General features: G+C 48.5%; 1 protein-coding gene and 1 pseudogene across 9 annotated transcripts; both read right to left on the bottom strand.

Annotated features, from left to right (window-relative positions):
• Positions 1-3,543: 3,543 nt before the first annotated feature.
• LOC115844150 (polypeptide N-acetylgalactosaminyltransferase 1-like) lies at positions 3,544-6,627 on the bottom strand (annotated as a pseudogene).
• Positions 6,628-10,103: 3,476 nt separating this feature from the next.
• Positions 10,104-22,114, bottom strand: BRD2 (bromodomain containing 2). 9 transcript variants are annotated; one of them, XM_060307426.2, is made up of 14 exons: positions 21,685-22,113; positions 17,765-19,093; positions 16,227-16,388; positions 15,840-16,143; positions 15,097-15,234; positions 14,447-14,585; positions 14,146-14,360; positions 13,674-14,048; positions 13,027-13,155; positions 12,590-12,841; positions 12,186-12,451; positions 11,380-11,684; positions 10,953-11,075; positions 10,104-10,845 (listed from the first exon to the last, which is right to left on the bottom strand). In XM_060307426.2, the coding sequence occupies exons 4-14, from the start codon at positions 16,029-16,031 to the stop codon at positions 10,709-10,711; spliced, it is 2,271 nt and encodes a 756-aa protein (XP_060163409.1). In that variant the 5' UTR covers positions 16,032-16,143; positions 16,227-16,388; positions 17,765-19,093; positions 21,685-22,113; the 3' UTR covers positions 10,104-10,708. The 9 variants fall into 9 exon arrangements, with proteins under 9 accessions (XP_060163409.1, XP_030696866.1, XP_030696871.1 ...); XM_030841006.3 differs by lacking the exon at positions 16,227-16,388 and having other exon boundaries at positions 21,685-22,114; XM_030841011.3 differs by lacking the exon at positions 16,227-16,388 and having other exon boundaries at positions 14,146-14,297; positions 21,685-22,114.

Raw genomic sequence — 22,114 nt, 5'->3', positions numbered from 1 at the left:
TTTTAAAAAAAAGATGTAAAAAAAAAAAAAGATGTTGATAGATCAATAGATGATAGACAGACGTGTGTGTGTCCGTGTGTGTGTGTATCTCCTTATTCTTCAGTTCCGGTTGGTGGAGTTAACAAAAATTTCACTTCTGAATTCCTTTTTTGCTCATATCTATAATATAACCGGAAACTCTGGGCATAGAAGAAAGAATATAAACTTTGAAATCAGCACTACACGGTCTCACCAGCTCTACGATCTTATACACATTGTTATTATTTCCTCATCTCTAAAATAGGAACAATACATATGCGATAGGGATATTCTGTGGACTAAAGAGGTCACTATGAAAAGTGCCCATGATAGGACTTCCCTGGTGGTGCAGTGGTTAAGAATCTGCCTGCTAATGAAGGGGACACTGGTTTGAGCCCTGGTTCGGGAAGATCCCACATGCCGTGGAGCAATTAAGCCCGTGCGTCACAACTACTGAGCCTGGGCTCTAGAGCCCACGAGCCAGAACTACTGAAGCCCGTGCACCTAGAGCCCATGCGCCTAGAGCCCGTGCTCCGCCATCGCAATGAGAAGCCCGCGCACCGCAAAGAAGAATAGCCCCCGCTCGCAGCAACTAGAGAAAGCCTACGGGCAGCAACGAAGACCCAACGCAGGCAAAAATAAATTAATTAATTAAGAAAAAAAAAGTCTTCATAGGGGAGTTAACACTATGTAGGAGATTGTGTAGGATTTGCTGATGGGGGAAAGAGCATATTTCAGGCAGAGAGAACAGCACGTGCCAAGGTCCAGTGGCAATAAACAGTATGGGAGAATCCGGGAAGGCCTCTCTTCAGCTCCGAGTTGAGCACAGGGTTCAAGGAAGGGTGCAACTATATAACCTTATAGAGATATATATAGAGATATATACCTTATAGAGATGACAAGGGCTAGAGAGAGGCCTTGCAAAGGAGTTTAATCCTTAAAGGTAATAAGCAACATGACCAGATTTCTTTTCTAAATGATCTCTCTGGCAGCAACAGTGTGGGGGATGGAGTCCATGGAAATGGGACTGTGGCTAGAAGACTAGAAAGAGGGGAATTCCCCAGCAGTCCAGTGGTTAGGACTCGGTGTGGTTTGATCCCTGCTGGAGGAACTAAGATCCCACATGCCATGTGCTGCGGCAAAAAAAAAAAAAAAAAAAAAAAGACTAGGAAGAAGAGAGTTGTGACAGTCCAGCCGGGGTGGTGGGGGCACTGAAAGGAGAGAAGAAGAAGGCTCAGGAGGGCTCAATGGCTGAGCAGAGAAGCGGAGAGCAAGGGTGAGACCAGCAGGCAGGTCACCAGGGAAGGTAATGATACCTTAGCAATACTGGTTCTGCTACTTATCCGCTGTAGAACAGAATGGTTCTGAGCCTCAGTTTTCTCATCTGTGAAACGGTGATGGGTATCTACTTCGCAGGATTATTATGAGGACTTACTTTTTTTTTTTCGGCTGTGCAGCACAGCTTGCGGGATCTTAGTTCCGCGACCAGGGATCGAACCCGGGCCCAAGGCGGTGAAAGCGTGGAGTCCTAACCACTGGACCGTCAGGGAATTCCCTATGAGGACTTAATTTTAAAGGCATTCTAAATGTCTGGCACATTAATGAGTTCTGTACGAATGCTTGTTACATAAACGGATAACTCACAGAGGGAAATGTTTGGGGGAAAAGACAGGATCTTTTCTGGGTATGCATTGAGTGCCAGGGGCCTATGGGACATTGCTATGAGGTCCCTGAAAAACAGATTTGGAACTCTGGAGCAAGGTCTAGACAAGAGATAGATTTTATGAGTGGGAGTTGCCTCCAGAGGAATGGATGAAATTGCTTAGAAATACTGTGCAAATAAGGAGAAGAGGGCAAGGACGGTAACATGACAGACAACATCTCATGGAAGGCTGAGGCAGGGACTCCAGAGAAGCCGACCAAGAGGGGCTGTCTACAGAGGATGAGCGCTAGGAACTGGGGTATCAAAGAACCAGGGATGCTTCAGAGGTAAAGGGAGATAATGGTCTCTGGGTCAGAAAAGTGAAGGCTCATGTTTCAAGAGCTGAAGCTGGAGGTAAGAAGGCAAGAAAGACCTAAACGTCAGAGGATGGAGGCAATTCCCTTGTGGTCCAGAGATTAGGACTCCGCGCTTTCACTGCCGAGGGCTCGGGTTCAATCCCTCGTAGGGGAACTAAGATCCCACAAGCCCCACAGCGCAGGCAAAAAAATGAAAAACAAAAGATGGGAGGGTGGGCACAAAAATATCTAGAACGGAGATTCAGGAGGGTGTCATTGGTAATATGCTCACCAGGTGGCGCCAAAGACCCTCCGTGGCGATTAACACGGGCCTTAGCACTCCTGCCCCTTAGGCGAGCCTCGCGGCGGCTACATTTAAACCTGACAGTCAGCAAGGTGGCATTCCTTTAGTCAAGGAACCATCAAATTTCCACTACTGGAAAGCTCTGAGGGATACACACACACACACACACACACACACACACACACACACACACACACACACACCCCTCTGCTCTTCCTTTGGTATGTGAAGATAAAATAAGAACTTTCAGAGAATAGTCCCATCTATTTTATTTCCTACATAGTTTTCAAATCTACCCACGTCTTTTCATTATGGAACTTTTCATAGTTCCATTCCAAACCACTATGCTCACTTGCTGGGACCCACCACCGCCGATGCTTTCTAAAGTGTCACTCTGCATTCATTCTCAATGCCCCGCTAACCCAGTATGACTCTTCCCACTGCAATTTCTTCCAAGTAGGTATGTCTCCTAGCTTCCCACCAGACCACAGTACTGGAATTCTTAGTGTAGCAGTTCCTGGAGCCAGATTGCTGGGTTCAAATCCCAGTTCCAGCACTCACTGGCTGTGTTGCGATTTTGGGCAAATTCCTTCACTCTCTGCCTCAGGTCTTCACCTGTTACATGGAGATAATTACCTCAGGGACTTTCCTGGTGGCACAGTGGTTAAGAATCCGCTTGCCAATGCAGGGGACACGGGTTTGATCCCTGGTCCAGGAAGATCCCACATGCAGTGAAGCAACTAAGCCCGCCCACCTAGAGCTGGTGCTCCGTACAAGAGAAGCCACCGCAATGAGAAGCCGGCCCACCGCAATGAAGAGTAGCCCCCGCTCACTGCAACTAGAGAAAGCCTGTGTGCAGCAACGAAGACCCAATGCAGCCAAAAATAAAAATAAATAATTAAAAGAAAAAAAGACTTACCTCAAAGGACCATAATGAGGACCAAATGAGTTTACAGTTTGTTTTTAGTACACTGCTTGGTATACAGTAAGTGCTCAATAGATGAGAGCTATTATTAAAAGTCTTCAGGATGAAAATTCAAATTCTTACTGTGGCCTAAGTGATCTCCTTGATCTAGCTTTTCCCAACTTTCTGGCTTTATCTGGAAGCACGCATCCTTTTCTGCTGCTTCAGCACCACCTGCTCTCAGACAGTTACCATCACTGTTTTTTTTTCTTTTTTTTTTCATTTTCAGTCAAATTTTATTAAAAAAAAAAAGCAGCAGATCAACATTACAATTCAAGAACCTAATCTAAATATGCACTTGACAATGAAGCACATCTGAGTATGGAGTGAAAAAAGTTTTTTCCAAAAAACCGTCAAACGTATCATCTCCAAATACCCAAATAATAACTCACTTCTGCAGGCCGTCTATTGAGTGGAATCATAAACAAAGAACAGAAGATTTATCGCTGTGAAAACCAATCTGTAGTACAGTAGTATGAATCTTGGGTATTAAACATAATCAGTTGAATCGAGTTAGGAAGTTGAAAATCTAATAAGAAATTTGTGTGTGAGAGAAAGTCTATAAGCCAGCTGACCCAAGAGCAACTGAGATATCAAACTTGTTCAGTGAAACCAGACATTATTTTAAATCTCCATTTTTTGAAGGCAATTAAAAATTACAATTCCAACAGCCCACAAACCAAATTTAAAAAACAACTGTAGAAAGCAATTAAAACTACGTTCAAGGAGCCACTTTTTCAGCTCAATTTCAGCACCCCAAGGAAAAAAAAAGCATCTATGACTATCACAGATGAAACAGAATGAAATGTCATTGGAATCAGTTATTTTCCCCCACTGAGGTATAAAATCTATATAGAAATTTGATACTATACTATAACAAATTGTACTTCTCATAGTTCTGTTTTAATTTCCTTTAAACCCTGTTTAATATAGTTTTTTAAATTGTTGTAAAAATGTTTTCATGATTCTGAATCTGGTTCCAGTTCTTTTTCATTTATTTTTATATCAATATTTAATATACTGGCTACCAGTTCTAATCAGAAAAAAAAATCTTGGACATCTCTTCATTATAACAGCACATTCAGCAGAAATGACTGATGTGCAAGCAAACCATAAAAGGTGCTGCTCTCTGGAAAGCACATTTTGTAGATTGTTTCAGTCTGAATATTCTTTACAATGATTCTTGATGAAAGACTCTTAATCTTGTAAACATCAGTGTGCACAATCTCGCTACTATGTAGTTTCACGTCCTTGGACAGGAAGGCCGGTTCACAGCTAGTGAAAGAGAGAGCAGTTTAAGTTTTAATGGCTGATAAACCTTACATCCTGCAGGAGGAAAGCACTTTTCCTTTTTTGCTACTTAAGAATGTGGCAGAAATGTATGCTGAGGTAGCCCAGTCAATCCTTATTTTTTTCTTTTTTTGTAAATTTGGTCTCAGAATATTTCTGGAAGGGTTACATTTCAAAGAAGCCACTGCTGCTGGGACCGGCTTCCATTGCAGTCTCTAATGCTGGGCACCTGGCTGTCCTCTTCTATGGCTTTCTCCAGGCACTGATTACTGTTCACATGCTGCAGGGTTAGTTTCACCGGATCATACTCCCAAAGTTGGTTGCATTTTAGGTGGTGGCATGTGAGCATTGTGACTGGGCCATTAAGTTTGGAGACATCCAAGCAAAGGTCATCTGTTCTAATTTCTTTGTTGGCAGTGTAAGAGAAAACCTGATTACCTCCCATACCGTGACAGCTAAAAATTCCAACTTTTTCATTCTCTTTTCTAGCCATGTTATCTAGACACTGATTTGTTTCCACATTTCGTATCTCTCCCAAAGAGAAATAGTGACGTGGAATCTGAGAATCGGGATAAATATTCTCTAGGTACCAAGAGAAAGGTCTGCATTGGAGTTTGTGTCTTAGACCAAGTCTTGATGATATATCTCCATAATCTACCTTTGTAACACCTTGAGAAATTATATAGAAGAAATTCTTGAATTCATCCAACCACCCTTCTGCAAGTCGTCTGTTATTTTTATTGATAATCTGCCCTGTGCCTCCTGGAAACGTGTAGGGTGTAGCTTTCCGAAACACATGTCCAACATGTGAGCAAGTAACAATCTCCAAAGTTCCTCCACACTGCCAAATCCTAAAGGAAATTTCTAGGTTTTCTCCTCCTCAAATATCCATTCCAGCATCATATGTTCCAATTTCCTGAAAGTAATCTCTGTCTATTGAAAAAAGGCCTCCTGCCATTGTAGGTATTCTCACAGGAAGAGTTCGATCACCTTTCCTTCTGTCCATTTCTCTTTGGGGAACAGGATACCAGCGAAAGTTGAGCTTCCAGTTGAATCCACCATAGGTCCTGCCATGTACTCAAAAGTATCATCACTGATCACACCAATGATAGGACAGACCACTGTCTTCCTGTCATGTTTGATCCTGGCTAAGAGAGGCTCCAGCCACCCCACTGTACATTCACAGTGAGCATCTAAAAAGGTGATCACTTGGCCTTTAGACACTGCAGCTCCTTTTAACCTAGCTCTGATCAATCCAGAACGTTGCTCCATTCGAATTACGTGAACTGGTACTTTTAATTTTTTCACATAACTCTCTAGAGGTCTTTTCAAAAAGTCTCTTTCGGGCTTCCCTGGTGGCGCAGTGGTTAAGAGTCCGCCTGCCGATGCAGGGGACACGGGTTCGTGCCCCAGTCTGGGAAGATCCCACATGCCGCGGAGCGGCTGGGCCCGTGAGCCATGGCTGCTGAGACTGCGCGTCCGGAGCCTGTGCTCCACAACGGGAGAGGCCACAACAGTGAGAGGCCCGCGTACCGCAAAAAAAAAAAAAAAAAAAAAAAGTCTCTTTCACTGGCATCATCTATTAGAACAATTTCTTCTAGCATGTGTCTTGGTGAGCGACTAATGACACTATGGACAGTTCGCAGAAGTGTGCTCCAAGCCTCATTATGGAAAACAATCACCACACTTGTGGTAGGAAGATTATCTGCATACACCTTTGTTTTACACCCTTCTAACCTAACATCTGGTAAAGATCTGTTGAGTGCAATCGTCTCACTTGGCATTAAATTGAACTGATTGATTTTAAACATCTCTTTCATCTTTTCTTGACCCTCTTTAGGAATGACGACTGGTTTCCCCATTTCTCCAGGACCTTCATGAGCCTTTTGTACTGGCTCTAGAACATCCCCAGCAGGAAGTCCTCTCTCTTTTTTTTCATCACATTTGTTGCATTCACTGAAGTAAAGCAGCAGGAACATATCCAAGAGTACCCAAATCAAGGAGGTGGCTAGGACCACCTTGCAATATGCAAATTTTCTCATGGCACTTTAAGTCAAATGCAAAATTAAAAATATATATATAAATATACAAAGATCATGAAAATTATTCCAATCCAGTTTCATCAGAAATCACGTTCATAATCCCAAAGTGGTTTTTCAAATGAATTCATATCCCAAATCCTCATGTCCCACATCTCCTCGGTCCGCGCGCGACGGCCGGGGCGGCGACGGGCGCTCCTTAGGGCCGGCCCGGGCGGTCGCGGTGCGGTTCCGCGGGCCGCAGCGCGGGCGCTACTCTCCGGCCGCCGTTCGCCGCGCCTTTCTTTTTTTCGAGTCATGCTGCATGGCTTGCAGGATCTCAGTTCCCTGACCAGTTATTGAACCAGGCCACGGCAGTGGAAGGCCGGAATCCTAACCACTAGACCACCAGGGAACTATCATCACTTTCTTCTGCTGGCAGTGCTCACTCCCGCCCTCCCTGACACAAACACTACTCATCCTTCCCAGATATATCTGAACAGTTCTCAGAAATCTCTCAGATCAGAACCCTCTTAAATTCTTTACAGATCTTTGCATATTGCACTGCTAAAACTTATAATTTTATTAAAAACTGTGATCTGCTGTCTAATGTCACCCCTTTTCCTGCTCCCAGAATGTAAACTATGGGGACAGCAAGACCTGCTAGTGGGATTCTGCAGAGCTTGAACTAGGGTGACGATCCAGGAAAGGGGAAAGAAGCAAAGACGGAGATCATGGAATCATCATGTATCAGTTCCATCTACCATTCCCAGTCCCCTTCCTGGCTCTCTGGGAGTCCTTTTCTCATTGATCAGCGAGTCCTCCCCTGTGTTATTCTTGGCAAGCCTCAGAGAGTAACTCCAACCAGCTTTGTTTGATTCTTGTCCTGGGAGCCCCTCAGGGAAGCAGGGCTTTTCAGTCAGGATAGTGCTGAGAGAATCCAAGAGCAAGGCTGGCAGGGCTTGGACTGGGGTGCACACATTTGGGTGCAATTAGAAAGAATCATCTGGAAGACTGTCATGCCTTCATCTTAGAGCAAATCAGCCCAGTAACTGCACCACGAGCTAACTGCACTGATAAAGCAAGATTCAAAGACAAGGCAAGGGCCTTGCCTTTATCTTCACTGCCACACCTCCTGACTGAGCAGTTTGACAACGTCTAGATTAATGGTGTTTATTGAAAAATAAGACAATCAAAGGAACTCTGAATTAATGATTACTATGGAAACATTAAAGGGGAGCAAACGGCAAGAGGTAGCAAAAAAAAAAAAAAAAAAAAAAAAGAGACAGTGGAACCCATGCTTACAAGAGCTGGAAAGAGCATGGGAGGTAATACTGCCCACGGTAGGATTCCATAATTGTTCCTTCTGGTTGAGCTGGGGACTGTGCTTGTTACTTTGGAAGACAATAATTCAAACCAAAATGGGGATCAGACTCCTGAAACTATTACAATGCCTCAAGGAGAGGATGGGATACAGCTAAGGTTTTGACCAGTAAATTCGACTAAGGGAAAAGGTAAATCAAAGGGCTAAATGGCAACCTCAAGGGTCAGGAACCAGGGAAAGGACTCTTCACCAACAGACTTACCATCAGGAAATCCATGAACGTTTGTAAGCTGTCTAGTGAGGTGGTAAAGAGGGAGGTGTAAACCAGGTCCAGAGCCACTCTTGCCCAGTCTCAGCCTGCTCTGCAGTCAAGGGAATAAGCCAGGCCACCTACTTTTATAGCACTTAGACTGTTCTGGATTCAGTCTATAGGGAATATTAAATTGCCTCCACAGGTACAATGTCAGAAACTCATCTTCTGAGAGTTGAAGTCTTTATTTTCCCAAACCACAATTTTAAAATACTTAAATGACGTGAACAGAAGGGGATGCAGCCACAGACAGTCTTCCAAGATTGTATGCCTGGTCTCCTCCCCAAACTAATCTCACACCTTAAATGCCCATTTAAATGAGATATAGTGTTAGATTGACACACATCTATTTGAAATCAACATTTATCCCTTTGGACTTAAATAAATCCTATCCCACACCCACAACTCTTAAGTACTACTGAACTTTCCAAATCCTTTCCATCACTTTTCTCTAGATGAACAGAGCTCAAAGGGAGTTGAAGAGTTCACTCACTGAGATCTACAATTAAGTGGGCTGAAAAGCCCAATCAGGGGGCTCCTCCCCTTTAAAAAACTAAGAGCCTTGCAAAATGGTAACAAGTGATTCCCAGACCTGCTTGGGTATTACCATCTCTGAGCTTTTGCGTTGCCTGGGCCTCAACTTAAGAATTCAGGGAATTCCCTGGTAGTCCAGTGGTTAGGACTCTGCACTTCCACTGCAGGTCTGGGTTCAAGCCCTGGTTGGGAAACTAAGATCACACAAGTCGCGGGGTATGGCCAAAAAAAAGGATTCAGACAGAAACCCGTTACAAGCTTTTAGCAGCTCTGGAGTCCAAGTATGCAACAAGGGTTGAGAGTCACTGCTAGAGCCCAATTTATTGCTACCTCCAAAATCATCACTACCATCTCCACCATATTCCACTTTCCACCTGTTTCCAGCAACGTTACAGCAGAATAAACCATTAGGTTTACATTCCCAGCCTTCCATTTAAAAATTCAGGTTTTCTACTACAGCACATTATTTTAAACCGTCCCCTTTTGTAGGGTGTAAAGCCCCCCAAATTCCAGAAATCAGACATCTCATACTTCTCAACTATAGAGTCCTTCTGTCTATACAGCACGACAAGAGGTTGGACTTCTGGAAATTTTTTTTTTTTTGTGGTACGCGGGCCTCTCACTGTTGTGGCCTCTCCCGCTGCGGATCACAGGCTCTGGACGCACAGGCTCACAGGCCATGGCTCACGGGTCCAGCCGCTCCGCGGCACGTGGGATCTTCCCGGACCGGGGCACGAACCTGTGTCCCCTGCATCGGCAGACGGACCCTCAACCACTGCACCACCAGGGAAGCCCTGGAAATGAGTTCTTGTGATTTCATTTTGGTAAGGATCACTGGAATTCTCTGAACTGGCATTGTATTAACCAACTTTGCAAAGCTATGTACATGTGCAACTTGAGGCCAAAGCAGCAAATTATAAAAGTAGACACAACTGCCTTTTTAAGGCAGATGCCCAATGCAAGAAGTACCTACTGTTGGCTACCTCCCATCCCTTTCACATCTTGCTAAGTGTCCAAGAAACAACCCACATATCCAGCACCAGAGGAAAACTTGAGCCTATTCCAAATCTTGAGTTTGAAACTTGGTTAAGATATGAATGAGCCAGAGAATTTTGTTTTCTTCATCTAAAACCAGAGCAAATTGCAAACTTTAAGGTTATTTTGGGGGATTCACTTTACAAACGGAATCTGCACTTCTATCACTACAGCAACAGCCTACTGGTTTATTTAAAACAGGATGGTCCTTTTTCCTCACCTCAGAGTACTTTCTTCAAAATTTCAATTGTATCACATTCATTTTGAAGCACTAGAAAAAAATGTCATTAAAGTAATAAACTCAAAACTTGAATAATATTTTCTTTATTTACAAGTTAGAATCAACAGACAAAGAAAAGACAATCCAGGGGACCAAATGGGGAGATGACTGAAACCCCCAGGGGCCCCAAATGGAGCAGAAGGAAAAGGGAAAACAGAGTAGAAAAAAAAAGTCAACGTAAAAAAAGAACGTCTTCCTCCCTCCCCATGGAGGCTGAGGGGACCACGGCCCCACCCTGCCTCGGCCTTACCTAGCTTAAAATAAATTAGAACAAACAACCTCAAAACAGGGCCCTTACAAGTGAACAGGGCAGCTACGGCCTCAGGTAACCCTGTATCAGGGCCTTTGCCCATTCCCACCCTTTACCCCTGCCCCACCACAGTCATTTTGAATAGGGGCTCTATGCCTAAGAGGTCACTCTCCATGGGGCTGGGAACGCAGTTGTATTTTGTCCATTTATGTCCCTCCTTCAGTAATTGTCCCTGCATTCCTCCCCCCTGCAGAGCCAGCTCTCCTACAGTGGGGGGAGGGGGTGAGATGAGGAAGTGTCACAGCAAAGGGAGAGTAGGGGTGGGGCAGGGTGGTCTAGGGGTCCGGTCCTGCGGAGCCTCCTGCCCCATCTGGCCTGGCCCCTTAGCCTGAGTCTGAATCACTGGTGTCTGAAGAAGAGGAAGATGAAGAAGAGGAGCTGGAATCCGAGCTGGAGCTGGAAGCACTGAGGCGGGATACTGCTACCTGCTGTGCCGATGACGTCTCTGTTTTTTCACTCGCTGCAGAACAAAGTTGAAGTTTAAAGATTATTTCAGTCTGATTTCCATTTTTCAAGAGTCAAGAGGGCAGGGTGTAGTGAATTCACAGTGGCTTACTGAACACTCACCTTTCTTGGGGGGCTTTTTGGTAGAATTGAGCTGCCCACTAACATCTTGTAACCGCTTTTCTAGTTCCCGCTTCTTCTCCAAAGCCAGTTCCTCCTTTGTCTTTCCCACAGGTTTCTTAATAGCTAGAAAAACAAATATACCAGGATTAAGATAGCCAGAAGCACCCTAGTTTCTCTGTCCCCTACTGTTGCCAAATTCCTTTCTTGAACATTGGGAAGCAACTAATCCAACCCTTATCATCCCAGGAGCTGATGATCTCAAGTCCATCAAGCATATGCCTAACTATCCTTCTCTCACTGTCCTCAGAACTTCGTGAGGATTTGCTGAGTTAACTGAGTTAACTCTGCCCCTCTAGATGCAACAAATCCTCCTCAGAACTTCGCAAGGATTTGCTGAGTTAACTGGTGGGCCTCATTTCATACTCACTATAGGGCTTCCGAGGTTTCTTTCGTAGGCAGGAAAGGACATAGCGTTCAAGCTCTCTAAGTGTGGATGGCTTGAGCGTTTCAAAATCAATCTCAATTTCTTCTGGGTTTGAGTCACGTAAAGAGGGCTCCCTGGCTTGAATTATGTGTACAACTCGACCCAGTTTCTCCCCGGGCAACTTGTTGATGTCCAGGCTCAACTGCCGCTTCTCGTCGTAACTCATGGGCCTGCTTTCTTCCTCTTCCTCTGAATCATAGCCTGCAGGCAGGGCAGGTGGGGCTGTCTTTGTGGCCTTTTTGGGGAGTCTACGGGCAAAAGAAAATTGTCAATTGTGGGATATTCTCACTATTCAACCCAGTGACCTGGATTTCATGCCTGAAAAACTGTTTTCCATTAAGGCAAAAGAGTGGGCTACTAGACACTGTATCAGGGGAGCAGAGCTTCTATACATGTCAAACACTTTTATTAATCTCGGACTTTGAGAACTAAATATAAGTACGCTGGCACAGGTCCACTTTTTTTTTTGCTCCCTAAAGCACTAACCCACCCCCGACCACAGAAGAAAACACGAAAAACCACAGATTCACTGGTTTAGAGAAGGGGTAGGCAGACTACACTGTCAGAGTCAAGCAGCTTTGAGAGACTACAGTCTTCAAAAGTCTACTTCATCACCTGGCCACTTGCAGAAAAAATTCGCTGGACCCTGATTTAGAGAAACCTTTGCAAGGAGTGGGAGAAATCATCCTCCCCGGAGAGATTAGAGACATAACTGAGCTGTCTCTGCTTCCATGTTAGATAGTACTCACTTGGTGCTACTTCCTCCAGAAGGTCCAAAGCCAGGAGGGCCTAGGGTAGCAGCGCTGCCAGCCCCACTGCCACTCGCTTTCTTGGACTTCTTGGGCTGAGATGGGCGAGGTGCCCGAGGCCCTTTGTCATCTTCCTCAACCCCAGCTCGGCCTCGATGCTTCTCTGCCTTCCGTTTCTTCTTTTTCTCTTTTTTTTCTCTCTTTCGCTTGGGCTTGGATATCGGGCCTTGGGACAGGGCAGCCAGTTGTTCATGTACTGCTCGAAGCTAAAGAGGAAAAAGAATCATGTGAAATAGAAAAAATAAATAGGTAAAGCAATAAAGACTGAAACAAAAAAAATTTAGGGCCAAGACAGCGCACAAACCTCACCCAGTAAACTGAACAGTGACAAATTAAAATAATACCTGTTCCTGTAGTTCAGCCAAGCGATGAGCCCTTTCTTCCTCAGAGTCAGAGCTTTCACTCTCTTCTTCCTCCTCTTCATCCTCCTCATCTTCCTCCTCCTCCTCCTCAGAAGAGCTCTCACTACTACTTTCCTCGCTGGAGGACTCTGAAGATGATTTGGCCAAGCCAGGGGGCAAGGCAGTAGAGACTGGTAAAGGCCCTGGTTCCAGTGGTTCATCTGGCATCTTGGCATAACGGAACTCAAACACATCCTAGAAAGAGACAGCAGACTCAAAACCATGCTAGTGGATATGCCCTGATCATACCCAGCCATATGGCAGCTCCAATTTACAACTGTAGAGACTGGGAGAGCCCCATGTTGAGGTTGTGCACCACAGACAGCAAAATTTCTCTCCCCAGACCCATTTATTCTTCCAACTCCGACCTTGACACTCACCTGTAACTTTCGTGCCATGGCCACGACATCATGGTCTGGGGGATTGTACTTATAGCAGTTGGAGAACATAAGCCGCACGTCAGCAGCAAACTCCTGTGCATCCCGGTAATCACGATTCTCCATCTTCCGCTGCAGAAGGAGGCAGCATCAGAAGCTGCACAGGCAGGAAGACTCACCTTTCCCTGCCAGCTCCAGACACCGCAAGGCTAGCCCTCTGGAGAGTACCGGGGCGGGGCAGGGGTAGCCTTAAGGATCTATGCCCTGGGGCTCAAGTTTGAAGTCAAAGGAATTTGGGTGGGTTGAAGAAATACCTATGTCTAGGAAAAAAAATCATTTCTAAGTGAAAAGAGAGGGTGGGTGGCCTCTGACTAAGCAGCCATCCCTTAACTTTCCTATCCTAACCCAACATTCCCAATAGGTAGGACCTAATTGTAGATGAATAGCGATGCTCTGAACACAAAACCCACCACACTGTCTCAAACTCCAGAAAATATGGACTCCTAACAAGTACCTGACCTTCTGCCCCGTTACTATTTTGTAAAAATAAAATGCCGAGACTGCTGTGTGCCCGGAAAAAGTGACTGTTTTATTGATCCCTAGGCTCCAATCACTGCCTGAGTATCCCATCTGCCCCATGCAGTGGGTACCTTGACAGTGCTGAGGTCCATGGGGTGCTTAATGATGTCATGGTAGTCATGCAGGCCAAGAGCAGAAGCGTCCACTGGTTTATAGAAAGGCCAGGCATAGGCAGCATGCTTCTTAGAGAGTAATTCCTTCAAAATGCCATTGCAGTGTTTTAACTGTTCCGACAGCTTTCCTTTCTTGGAGCTTTGGTGCTGTTGCTGAGAGTCAGGCAAGTCTTTGCGTGGGGGCTTGATAGGGCGGCCACTCTCTCTACGCATAGGGGGAAGCCGTGCTGCCTTAGGCTCAAGACCCCCGGGAGGGCTAGCTGGGGAGCCAGGAGCCAGGATAGCTGTAGGTGTAGGGGTGGTAGTATCTGCTTTCCGCTTTACCCCTTTTTTCTGCAGAGAAAAACAAGACAGGAGCCTTTTACCCTGGGTCCACTCCATTCAAGACCTTTCCATCCTCATTGTCCCAAAGATATCCACAGATGTATACCTTGGCAAGGGGCTGGGCTGGGGGAGCTGCAGAGACAGCAAGGAGCGGGGGTCCAGCGGAGTGCAAGGACTTGAGAAGGGGCGAAGAGATGACCGATGGGTGGGGAATGTTGAGGACAGTGGTAGGTATCTCAGGTGGTGGAGTATACAGGGCTGTGTGAGACACAGAAGAGACAGCAGGCACCTGATGGGCACTGGTGATACTGCCCTGGAGTGCTGGGGTGGGGGGAGAGAAAAAAAGTTTAGTCTGATTATCTTTCCCATCTTTCGGTCTTCATTGGCAAAACTCCTTCTCTTCCTACCTGCCAATTTGGCCCCTTTCTTGTGGCTGTTCTTAGGGATAGTCACCACAAGCTCTTGTTCCTCTTGTGGCATTGATGCCACCTTCTGTAGAAAGATCTTTTCCAGCGTTTGTGCCATCAGGACAATATCATCAGTAGGCTACAGGAAACACAAAGAAAAAGTTCAAATGCCAGCAAAAGACAAGCAAAACCATTTTTCTCTGAGGAATTCCTAGCCCCAGGCATCACCACCACCCCCCTTACACAACTTCACCATCAAGTACTGAAAATCACCTGTATTGGGCCATTAAATTCCCTTTTCTCTTCCAACTCTGCCCCTCAAGATGCAACAAAGAAATAAAGTTCAGAAGTAGAAGAATGAGAGCTGACTAAAAAAAAAAATAGTTCCTGCTCTACTCAGATCTCTGGAGATTTCTCTGAAAAACAGGGCCACTATCCACAAGAATAAAAAGTGTTCTATTTAAACATCTCTTAACTCTGGATCTCTGAAACCACATCACTGCTTTTAGTGGTACCTTTTGGAACTCAGACTTTCTAGGATCCTGACTACTGAGAACACCTACAGTAAAACACTTAAACCTTTCATTGATAAAGTAGTGATAAAAAATGCACTGTCTCTCCCCAACTACTAACAACACAAAAACACTCACCTTGTTGTAGATATAACAGTTGGTGAACATGGTATTAAAATCCTGCATACACTCTGAGGCAGCCCAGTAATAGTTGTTTTCAAGTCTCCTCTTAATAGTACCCATATCCATAGGCTGCTTTATAATTTTGTGATAATCCTGAAAAAAGAAATGGTAGGTCAGAGCTACAAAAAGATAAACACGCCTGTTCTCCTAAGCAAACTACCGACCCCAACACACACGCACATACACACCCCCTATGCGTCAAGAATACAAAGTCTCCTAAACTGCGGCCCCAATTAAATCTATGGGATAGGAAAAAAATGGAACAGGATTCTTATCACCCATAGGGAGGCCCCTACTGCCTTTCTCTAACCACCCACCTCCCACCCACTCTGGAAAAGCTTCCCATCCTGTGACATTACCTCTGGGGCTGGCTATCCATGGGCTGCATGAGGGAGAGGAAGAAGCTAAGAATTTTGGCCACCGTGGTCCTCTCCCAACCTGGGGTGGGAATCTGTAAAATGGAGCCAGGGCACAAAAGTTAAGGAAGGACACATGGAGGGCACAATGAGAGATGCTAAGATAGCAAGCGGTTGGATCAAACACAAAGGACCAAGAATCCAGAAATCTGGTGGCTATCTGCCCTACAGGGTAGAAATGGGAACTCCTAGGGGCCGCAGCAGCTACACTAGACAGCCCACCTCCACGCACACACATTCTTGTTCATTTCCATAGCTCCCCACTCCAATCTCTCTACTCACCGGCAGACCCAGTTTGACAGCATCCACAGGCTGCCGGAAGGGCCATGCAAACTGATGTTTCCACAGAGCCTTCATCACCACCTTGTGCAGGTATTGCAACTGGTTGGTAACCCGTCCTGGCTTTTTGGGATTGGACACCTCCGGGGGTGGTGGGTTGGCAGGGGTTAGTTGCAAAGCCGGCACTGAAGCCATTGTGGGGCTCTCGAATCCCTCATATAACAGGGAGGGCTTTCGAATCCTTTTCCCAGGCGCTGCTGCCTCTGGGCCCAGCCCCAGTAACCCTGCATTCCCCTCCCCAGGGAGCCTGTGAAGACAAGGAACAAAACCATATGTGATAATCTTGTGGAACTTGAGAGAGTACAATTTACACTAATTTACACTACGTACCCTCAATAAATCCAGGCTTGGAATCTAGTGAAAGGTGGTCAAGATTATGAAAATGAAACCAGTATCCAAACAATCCATGGAGCTTTTGTTCTTCTACTTCCTACCACCTCTTCTGTTCTTAGTCCTACATTCTGAATTCTCAAGTCTGATGGACTCTTTCATCTGTTTTTAAAATTTAAAGTGAAAAAGCCCAAGGTAATTTCTCACAAGGCACAGCCATTTGAGAATCACAGCCTTATTGGGATGGGACTTAAGCAAAATGGGTGGAGCCGAGAAACTCAAGCCCCAAGCTTCCTCCTCACTAGGGACTTGGTGGTTGCCATGGTGGTTGAGCCTGAGAGAAGTGGGTGAAAAGGAAACAAAATAGAAAAATTTCATAAAATGCTAATTAAACAGACACTTAAGAATCCACCTGTGCAGAGGGAATCTGCATCCTCCACAAGCTCTGGATAGTTAACTCCAAACAGATCAGACATCTAACGGAAAACCCTATCAACTCAAAAAAAGAAAAAAATCAGACAAGGGAGCATTTGTCACACTTCACAGCCTGGAATACCCCAAGCTACCAGCCTCCAGAAATTATTCACAAATTCGTCTCCTCCCTCTGAAGAACTCAAAAAATAGAGCTGTCCGAACAGTCAAGGTCAGCAAGTTCCCTCATAAAAGTGATACAGACCTCCCCTGCAACCCCTAACAAAAACTGCGATGCCGTTAACAGTTCCCACTGCAGCATCAACTCTGAAGATCAAACGCCAATAATGCACCAAGTTTACATTCTCTCTGGTGCTCCTCGAGACCAGGTGCTTCCCAAGGCCCAAGACTAAAGACGTTATACCGAAATCTCATTGTTTACATCCGCAGAGCTGGACTAGAGAATCCTTAGCTCCACCCTCCTACCCTGAATGAAACTCCCAATTGTATCACAAAAACAAAAAAAAAAAAAACACAGCAAAAAAACCCAATCCTCTGCAACAAGACACACAACTCTCAACACAAAACCGCACCAGTCAACGAAAGACTAGCAGGAGCTTAATGACCTACCCCAACCATTAGGAAAGAGTGATCTTTCTACCTTCTACCCTACTCAGGAAATCTCCGTTTCCAGTCCTCGAGCTCTATCACCATGGCAACCCTGTAAAGCACAAGATACGGCCACGAACCCACTCCCCCAAAAGGCCTGACAAACCGTCGCTAGACACCAAACCCACGACCCGCAGGACCTGCTCCCCAACCAGCGTCCTTCCCCATTACATTCTGCCGCCACCTCCCTCTGCCCGACTCGGGTAAGATCTAACCACAGAGGAAGAAACAACATATAAACTGATAACCTGTGCTCCCTCCATATTCAGGATCTGGGCCACTGCCTCAGTCCCAAACCGCCGCTCAACCCCCTGCGCGAGCCCGGCGAGCCAACAGTTGCGCCACGGAACAACAACGCGCCCCACTCGGTCCCGCACTCCCTCCGAATCCGATGCCCCACACCCGCGCGCTGCAACTCGCAAACGTCCCCTTCCCACACGCCGTTCGCGGGGACGTACTTGTTGTGGGGAGTCACGTTTTGCAGCATCTTGACCACGGGGAACCGGCGCTGCCCTCAGCCGCGGAAAGTCCGGGTGGCCTCGGTTCCCCTTACCTTCCAGTCCAGCATAACCCGGGAAGTGAATGGGGGGGGGGTCGGGGGCCGCTGCCCTCGGCCCTCCAGGCAACAACCCCCCCCGCCGGGCCGGCACGAATGCAGTCTCCTCCGCTGTTTCTCGGAGAACTCCCGGCAGCTTGGCGCGCTCCGCAGGAGGCGGACAGCGAGAAAATGGCGGCGGCCCCAGCTGAGGCGGGCGAGCGAAGGGGGACGGACTCTTCAAACCCCAGGACAGTCCCCGATCCCAGACACCGTCGTCAATATTGCCCGCTGTTGGTCTGCAAGGATCCCCTCTTCCTGCCAGGACCGTCCGGCGCGGACGAGGTCCCGTTTCGATCTCGGATGGAGGCGGATGAACACGAAAAGTGGTTTAGGGAGCCGCCGCCTCCATCTTTGAAATCCTCTTGAGGGCGGAGTAGAGGGGGTGGACAGACTCCGAGGACTGGGCGGGGCTCGAAAAAGGGGAGCTTCGGGGGCTTCTATGGGGTCTGTACTGTCCGCCGGGACCGGTCATAGGCCGAGACGAAGGCCATTTCCAAGCGGATGGACGTGGATTGTAATGGCGGCCCCGGACGACTCGAAGGCTCTGTATAGGTAGGCAGAATCCTCCAGCTCGTTCTAGAGGCTGCTCCACTCCAGCGCGAAATGGCGCCGCCGAGCCCCGCGCCAGCCCTTTATATATAGGCAGGGGGGCGGAGCTTCGCCGCTCATGCGCGCCACCGCGCTCGCGACTTCCCCCACCCCCTCCGCGCGCGCGCGCTCGCTCACGCGCGTGAAGAAGCGCAGTCGAAGGGGGAGGAACACCTCTCCGCGGGAGCGTTTTCTATTGGTCGGCGGATGCGATGACGTCATAAGCCTCATTTCCAACGCGTTAGTCACCAGGCAGAAGAATGCCGCATAGACCCACAGGGAAGCGGCAACCCGCCACATCTCCGAGCCAATTGGCTGCGCTGTGGTTCGGCAACTCCAGGGAAAGAGCGAGGTTGGCAGGGGTGCAGCACCCTCTCCCCGCCTCCCCTTCCAACAAAGTCTTCCCAGGCGTCCAAGCCCAGTGCGACTGGTGACTGCCAAGCTCGGGCAGGTCGTGCCGTTTGTAGCTCCTCCATTGGCCAGACTGGCAGGACTGGAGGCGGCCGCGTGGGCGTAGTCAGCCTGGGCCCGCCGGGGTGTGGTCACAGGACGCCCGCGGCTTGTTGTTCTCGGCAGTGAGGAGGCCGCCGCAGTGAAGAATCTGAAATGAGGAAGGAGACGCCATCTTAGAAGCCGCGGCCTGGCACTGGCAAACAGCTAAGGGCTCCCAAACGCAGCAAGGAACCGAACGTTCCCGTTCTCCGTAATCAAAAATACAGAATTGATAATTAAAATCCTCCCTTTTCTTCCCCAAGCCAAACAATCGACAGACAAAGGCAAAACTCTCCCCAGAATCTACCATCTGTGAACTCTTAAAGGCTTTTCACCAACAAGGCAACCAAACAGAATACGTTCCAAACACTTGCACCCGAAGCACCTCTCCAATTCCTCCCACTCATACCTTCAGGTACCAATACAAATATCTGCCTGCTCGACAAAACCTCGGCAACCCTTAACTGGGAGCAAAATCTCCAAACGCACCCATATACCCTTTAAAATGAAACCCACCTCCTCCCCAAACTTCATTCCGGTGTCTGGCTCAGAGCGGAAAAAACAAGTCCCGCGAGGGGCGAATCAGGGTGAACGCCCTCCCCCTCCTAGCGAGCTCAGACCTTTCCCCACGCTCCCCGCCCTCCCCTCACCCCGAAGGCAGGCCCACACCCTCTAAGGGTCCTGGCGTCGCGGGGGCGGAAGGACCCCCCCATCCCCCCCACCAGGGTTCGGAGTCCTCCCCACGGAGCGGCTGGTCCATCGGTCAGCGCCAGGGAGGAGGGCGAGCGGAGGAGGCGGCGGCTGCGGCTCAGACTAGCCCTCCCCCTCCTCTCCCCTCCCCCCTCCCCCCGGGCCGTCCGCCTCCGAGGAGGGGCAGGAGCCATTTTGGGAACTCAATTTCGCCCCCTCCCCCCAACCCACTCAACTTACATTTTTCCCACAATCTAGTACAGTAATCTGATTAGGGTTACAGACTAAGTGTGAATAGAGGCAAAGCACAAGGTCAAGATCTCTAAAGCCACCTCTGGGGCTCCCCCGCCCCCTTACCGGAGAGTGAAAGAATTTCCCCCACCTGGGCTTTAGTGGGGGGCCTTCCCCTCCTCCACGTCCCCTCTTCTGGCTACCAAGGAAGAAAACAGACTATGTATATCTGAATAAGGAAATTAAGGTAAGTTAAGGAATATAAGAGCCCCCTCCCCCCGCAAACCCAGGGCTTCGTGAGGGCCTAGGTCCTTGAACTCCAACTAGGTCACCCTCCCTCCGTAGCGGCCCTGGAACCCTAACCTCGCTTACTGTGTCTAAAATGGCCATCAATTCTCGACCACCCGAGTCCGGCAAACCCTGCGGAGGAGGGGTAGTGGGCACGGGGAAAGCAGTCTCTCTCCTCCCCCCCACCCACCTCCGATCAGACCTCGGCCCCAAAAGTACACGCGGGCCCGCCCGGGTGGCTGCAGCAAAGAGAGCAATGACACAGCAACTTTGCAAAGGCCTTCTCCCCTCCCCCATTCCCCTCCCCCTAATGGCCCAACCTCCCCAATCTGCCTTTCTCCACCCGGGGCCTTGCAAGTCTGCACACAGGCCCATCAAGGGGCCGGCCAGGGAAGAAAATTTAGGAGGTCGAGAGTATACAGGGCCTTATTAGAAAGGAAAAGGGCAGCCAGACAGTACTCTGGCTTATTTCCCTGCATTCCGGAAAATCACTGCTCTCCGCTCCCTCCCAGTTCTCCCTTCCCCTACATGAGTCACAGGGGAGGCTACTGCTACTCAGTAATTTGGAAAAGTAACTCTTCTCTCCTTTCCGTTCCCTCCCCCGCAATACACAAGGAAAGAACTGTTCAGGAATGGGGGAGGGGATGAAGGAGGCAAAAGACGCCACCCAGGAGAAACCCGAAACCTTGGGAGCTGTGAAATCGTTCCAGGTCCTGAGACTCACTCTCTCCTGTCTCAGGCCACGATTTCCAACCCCTCCCAAGACGCCGGTTGGGCCGGTTTCTGCTCCCAAGAGGACCTCAAGCTTCCAGCCTGCAAGCCCTCCCCAGCCTGGGGTAGACACATGCTCAGCTAAGACCCCCGCCGCGGCAAAGAAGGTTTTGTTCGGAAGGCTCCGCAGGTCATGTCCACGTGAATGCACACAAATTCGATAAGCGAGTCGAAGTGTAACCTCCACCGTGCCATGTGGCGACTGCCAGCTTCCTACCACTGATACAAAGGAAGCACAGAAATGCTCCTTAGTCTCTGCGGAGAAAGGGAGTGGGCGCCTGGGAACAATCTCAGTTTACAACCCGGGTTGCCAACTCTCAGCATTCCCATCTACGAGTAAGAACTACAGTCACCACTCCCACTCCTCAGCCCACTAGGTCACCCCACCCTCCAAACGCCAAAAGGATCCCTTCTCACCTGGCTCCAAGCTCCTGTACCCCCAGGGGACGAATGGAATGGGGGGGGAACACCGCCCCCACGCCCCTTTGCCCTCCAATTGGTATTGAGACAGAGGTTGGCCATTCCCCTCCCCCACCCGAGGGGCCCTCTCCTGCTCGCCCCCCTACACACTCCCATTGGCTGTAAACTGTTTGAAGGACAAATCCTCCCACCCTCAGGATTCTTCTCTGCACCCCAAGAATCTCCCTCCCGGACTCCCCACCATTGGTTAGGCACTTAAATGACTGACAACGCCCCCGCCCGCCAAAGGCCCCGTCTCACCTGGATCCTGGAACCTTCCAGGGGGGCTCCAATGTTCCCCTTGTCTTGGTGCGGGGGGAGGATGTAATCCGGGGTGTCACCCCCCCGGAAACTGAGGTTGCTTTGGGGGAGGGGGCGTAGCCCCCAGCCCCTCCCTTCCCGACTGAGCTGGGGGGTGGGGAGAGCATCGGGGCCGCGCGGCCACGTCAGCAACATCCAGATTGGCTGACCCGGGTCACGTGCCAGCCGCTCCCTCCCCCCCCCCCGCCACGGGGGCGTTTTCCGTAGGTTCCTAGGGGTCGTTCAAGGGGCCAAGGGGGCCGCATGGCCCAGGCATTTCTCCACAGACCCAGAGCACTCTAATGCCGCTGCTTCTGCATATCCCCGGCTTCCCATCCCGCTATCGTCGACCCTCTCCCCCCCACTCGCCTCTCCGTACGGGTTCAGCATG

The sequence above is a fragment of the Globicephala melas genome, chromosome 11, assembly GCF_963455315.2.
Source record: "Globicephala melas chromosome 11, mGloMel1.2, whole genome shotgun sequence".
Classification (NCBI taxonomy): domain Eukaryota; kingdom Metazoa; phylum Chordata; class Mammalia; order Artiodactyla; family Delphinidae; genus Globicephala; species Globicephala melas.
Note: the sequence above shows the minus strand (reverse complement) of the source record. Positions and strands in the feature narration are given on the sequence as shown.

Bases quoted from the DNA above. Each gene is read 5' to 3' on its own strand.
- BRD2 (XM_030841006.3), bottom strand. From the start codon at position 17,793: ATGCTGCAAAACGTGACTCCCCACAACAA. The intron at 15,235-15,839 runs GTGAGTAGAGAG...TTCTTTTTTCAG, and splicing joins CTGTCAAACTGGGTCTGCCG to GATTATCACAAAATTATAAA. The intron at 11,685-12,185 runs GTGAGTACTATC...TTTTGCCCGTAG, and splicing joins TCTGGAGGAAGTAGCACCAA to ACTCCCCAAAAAGGCCACAA.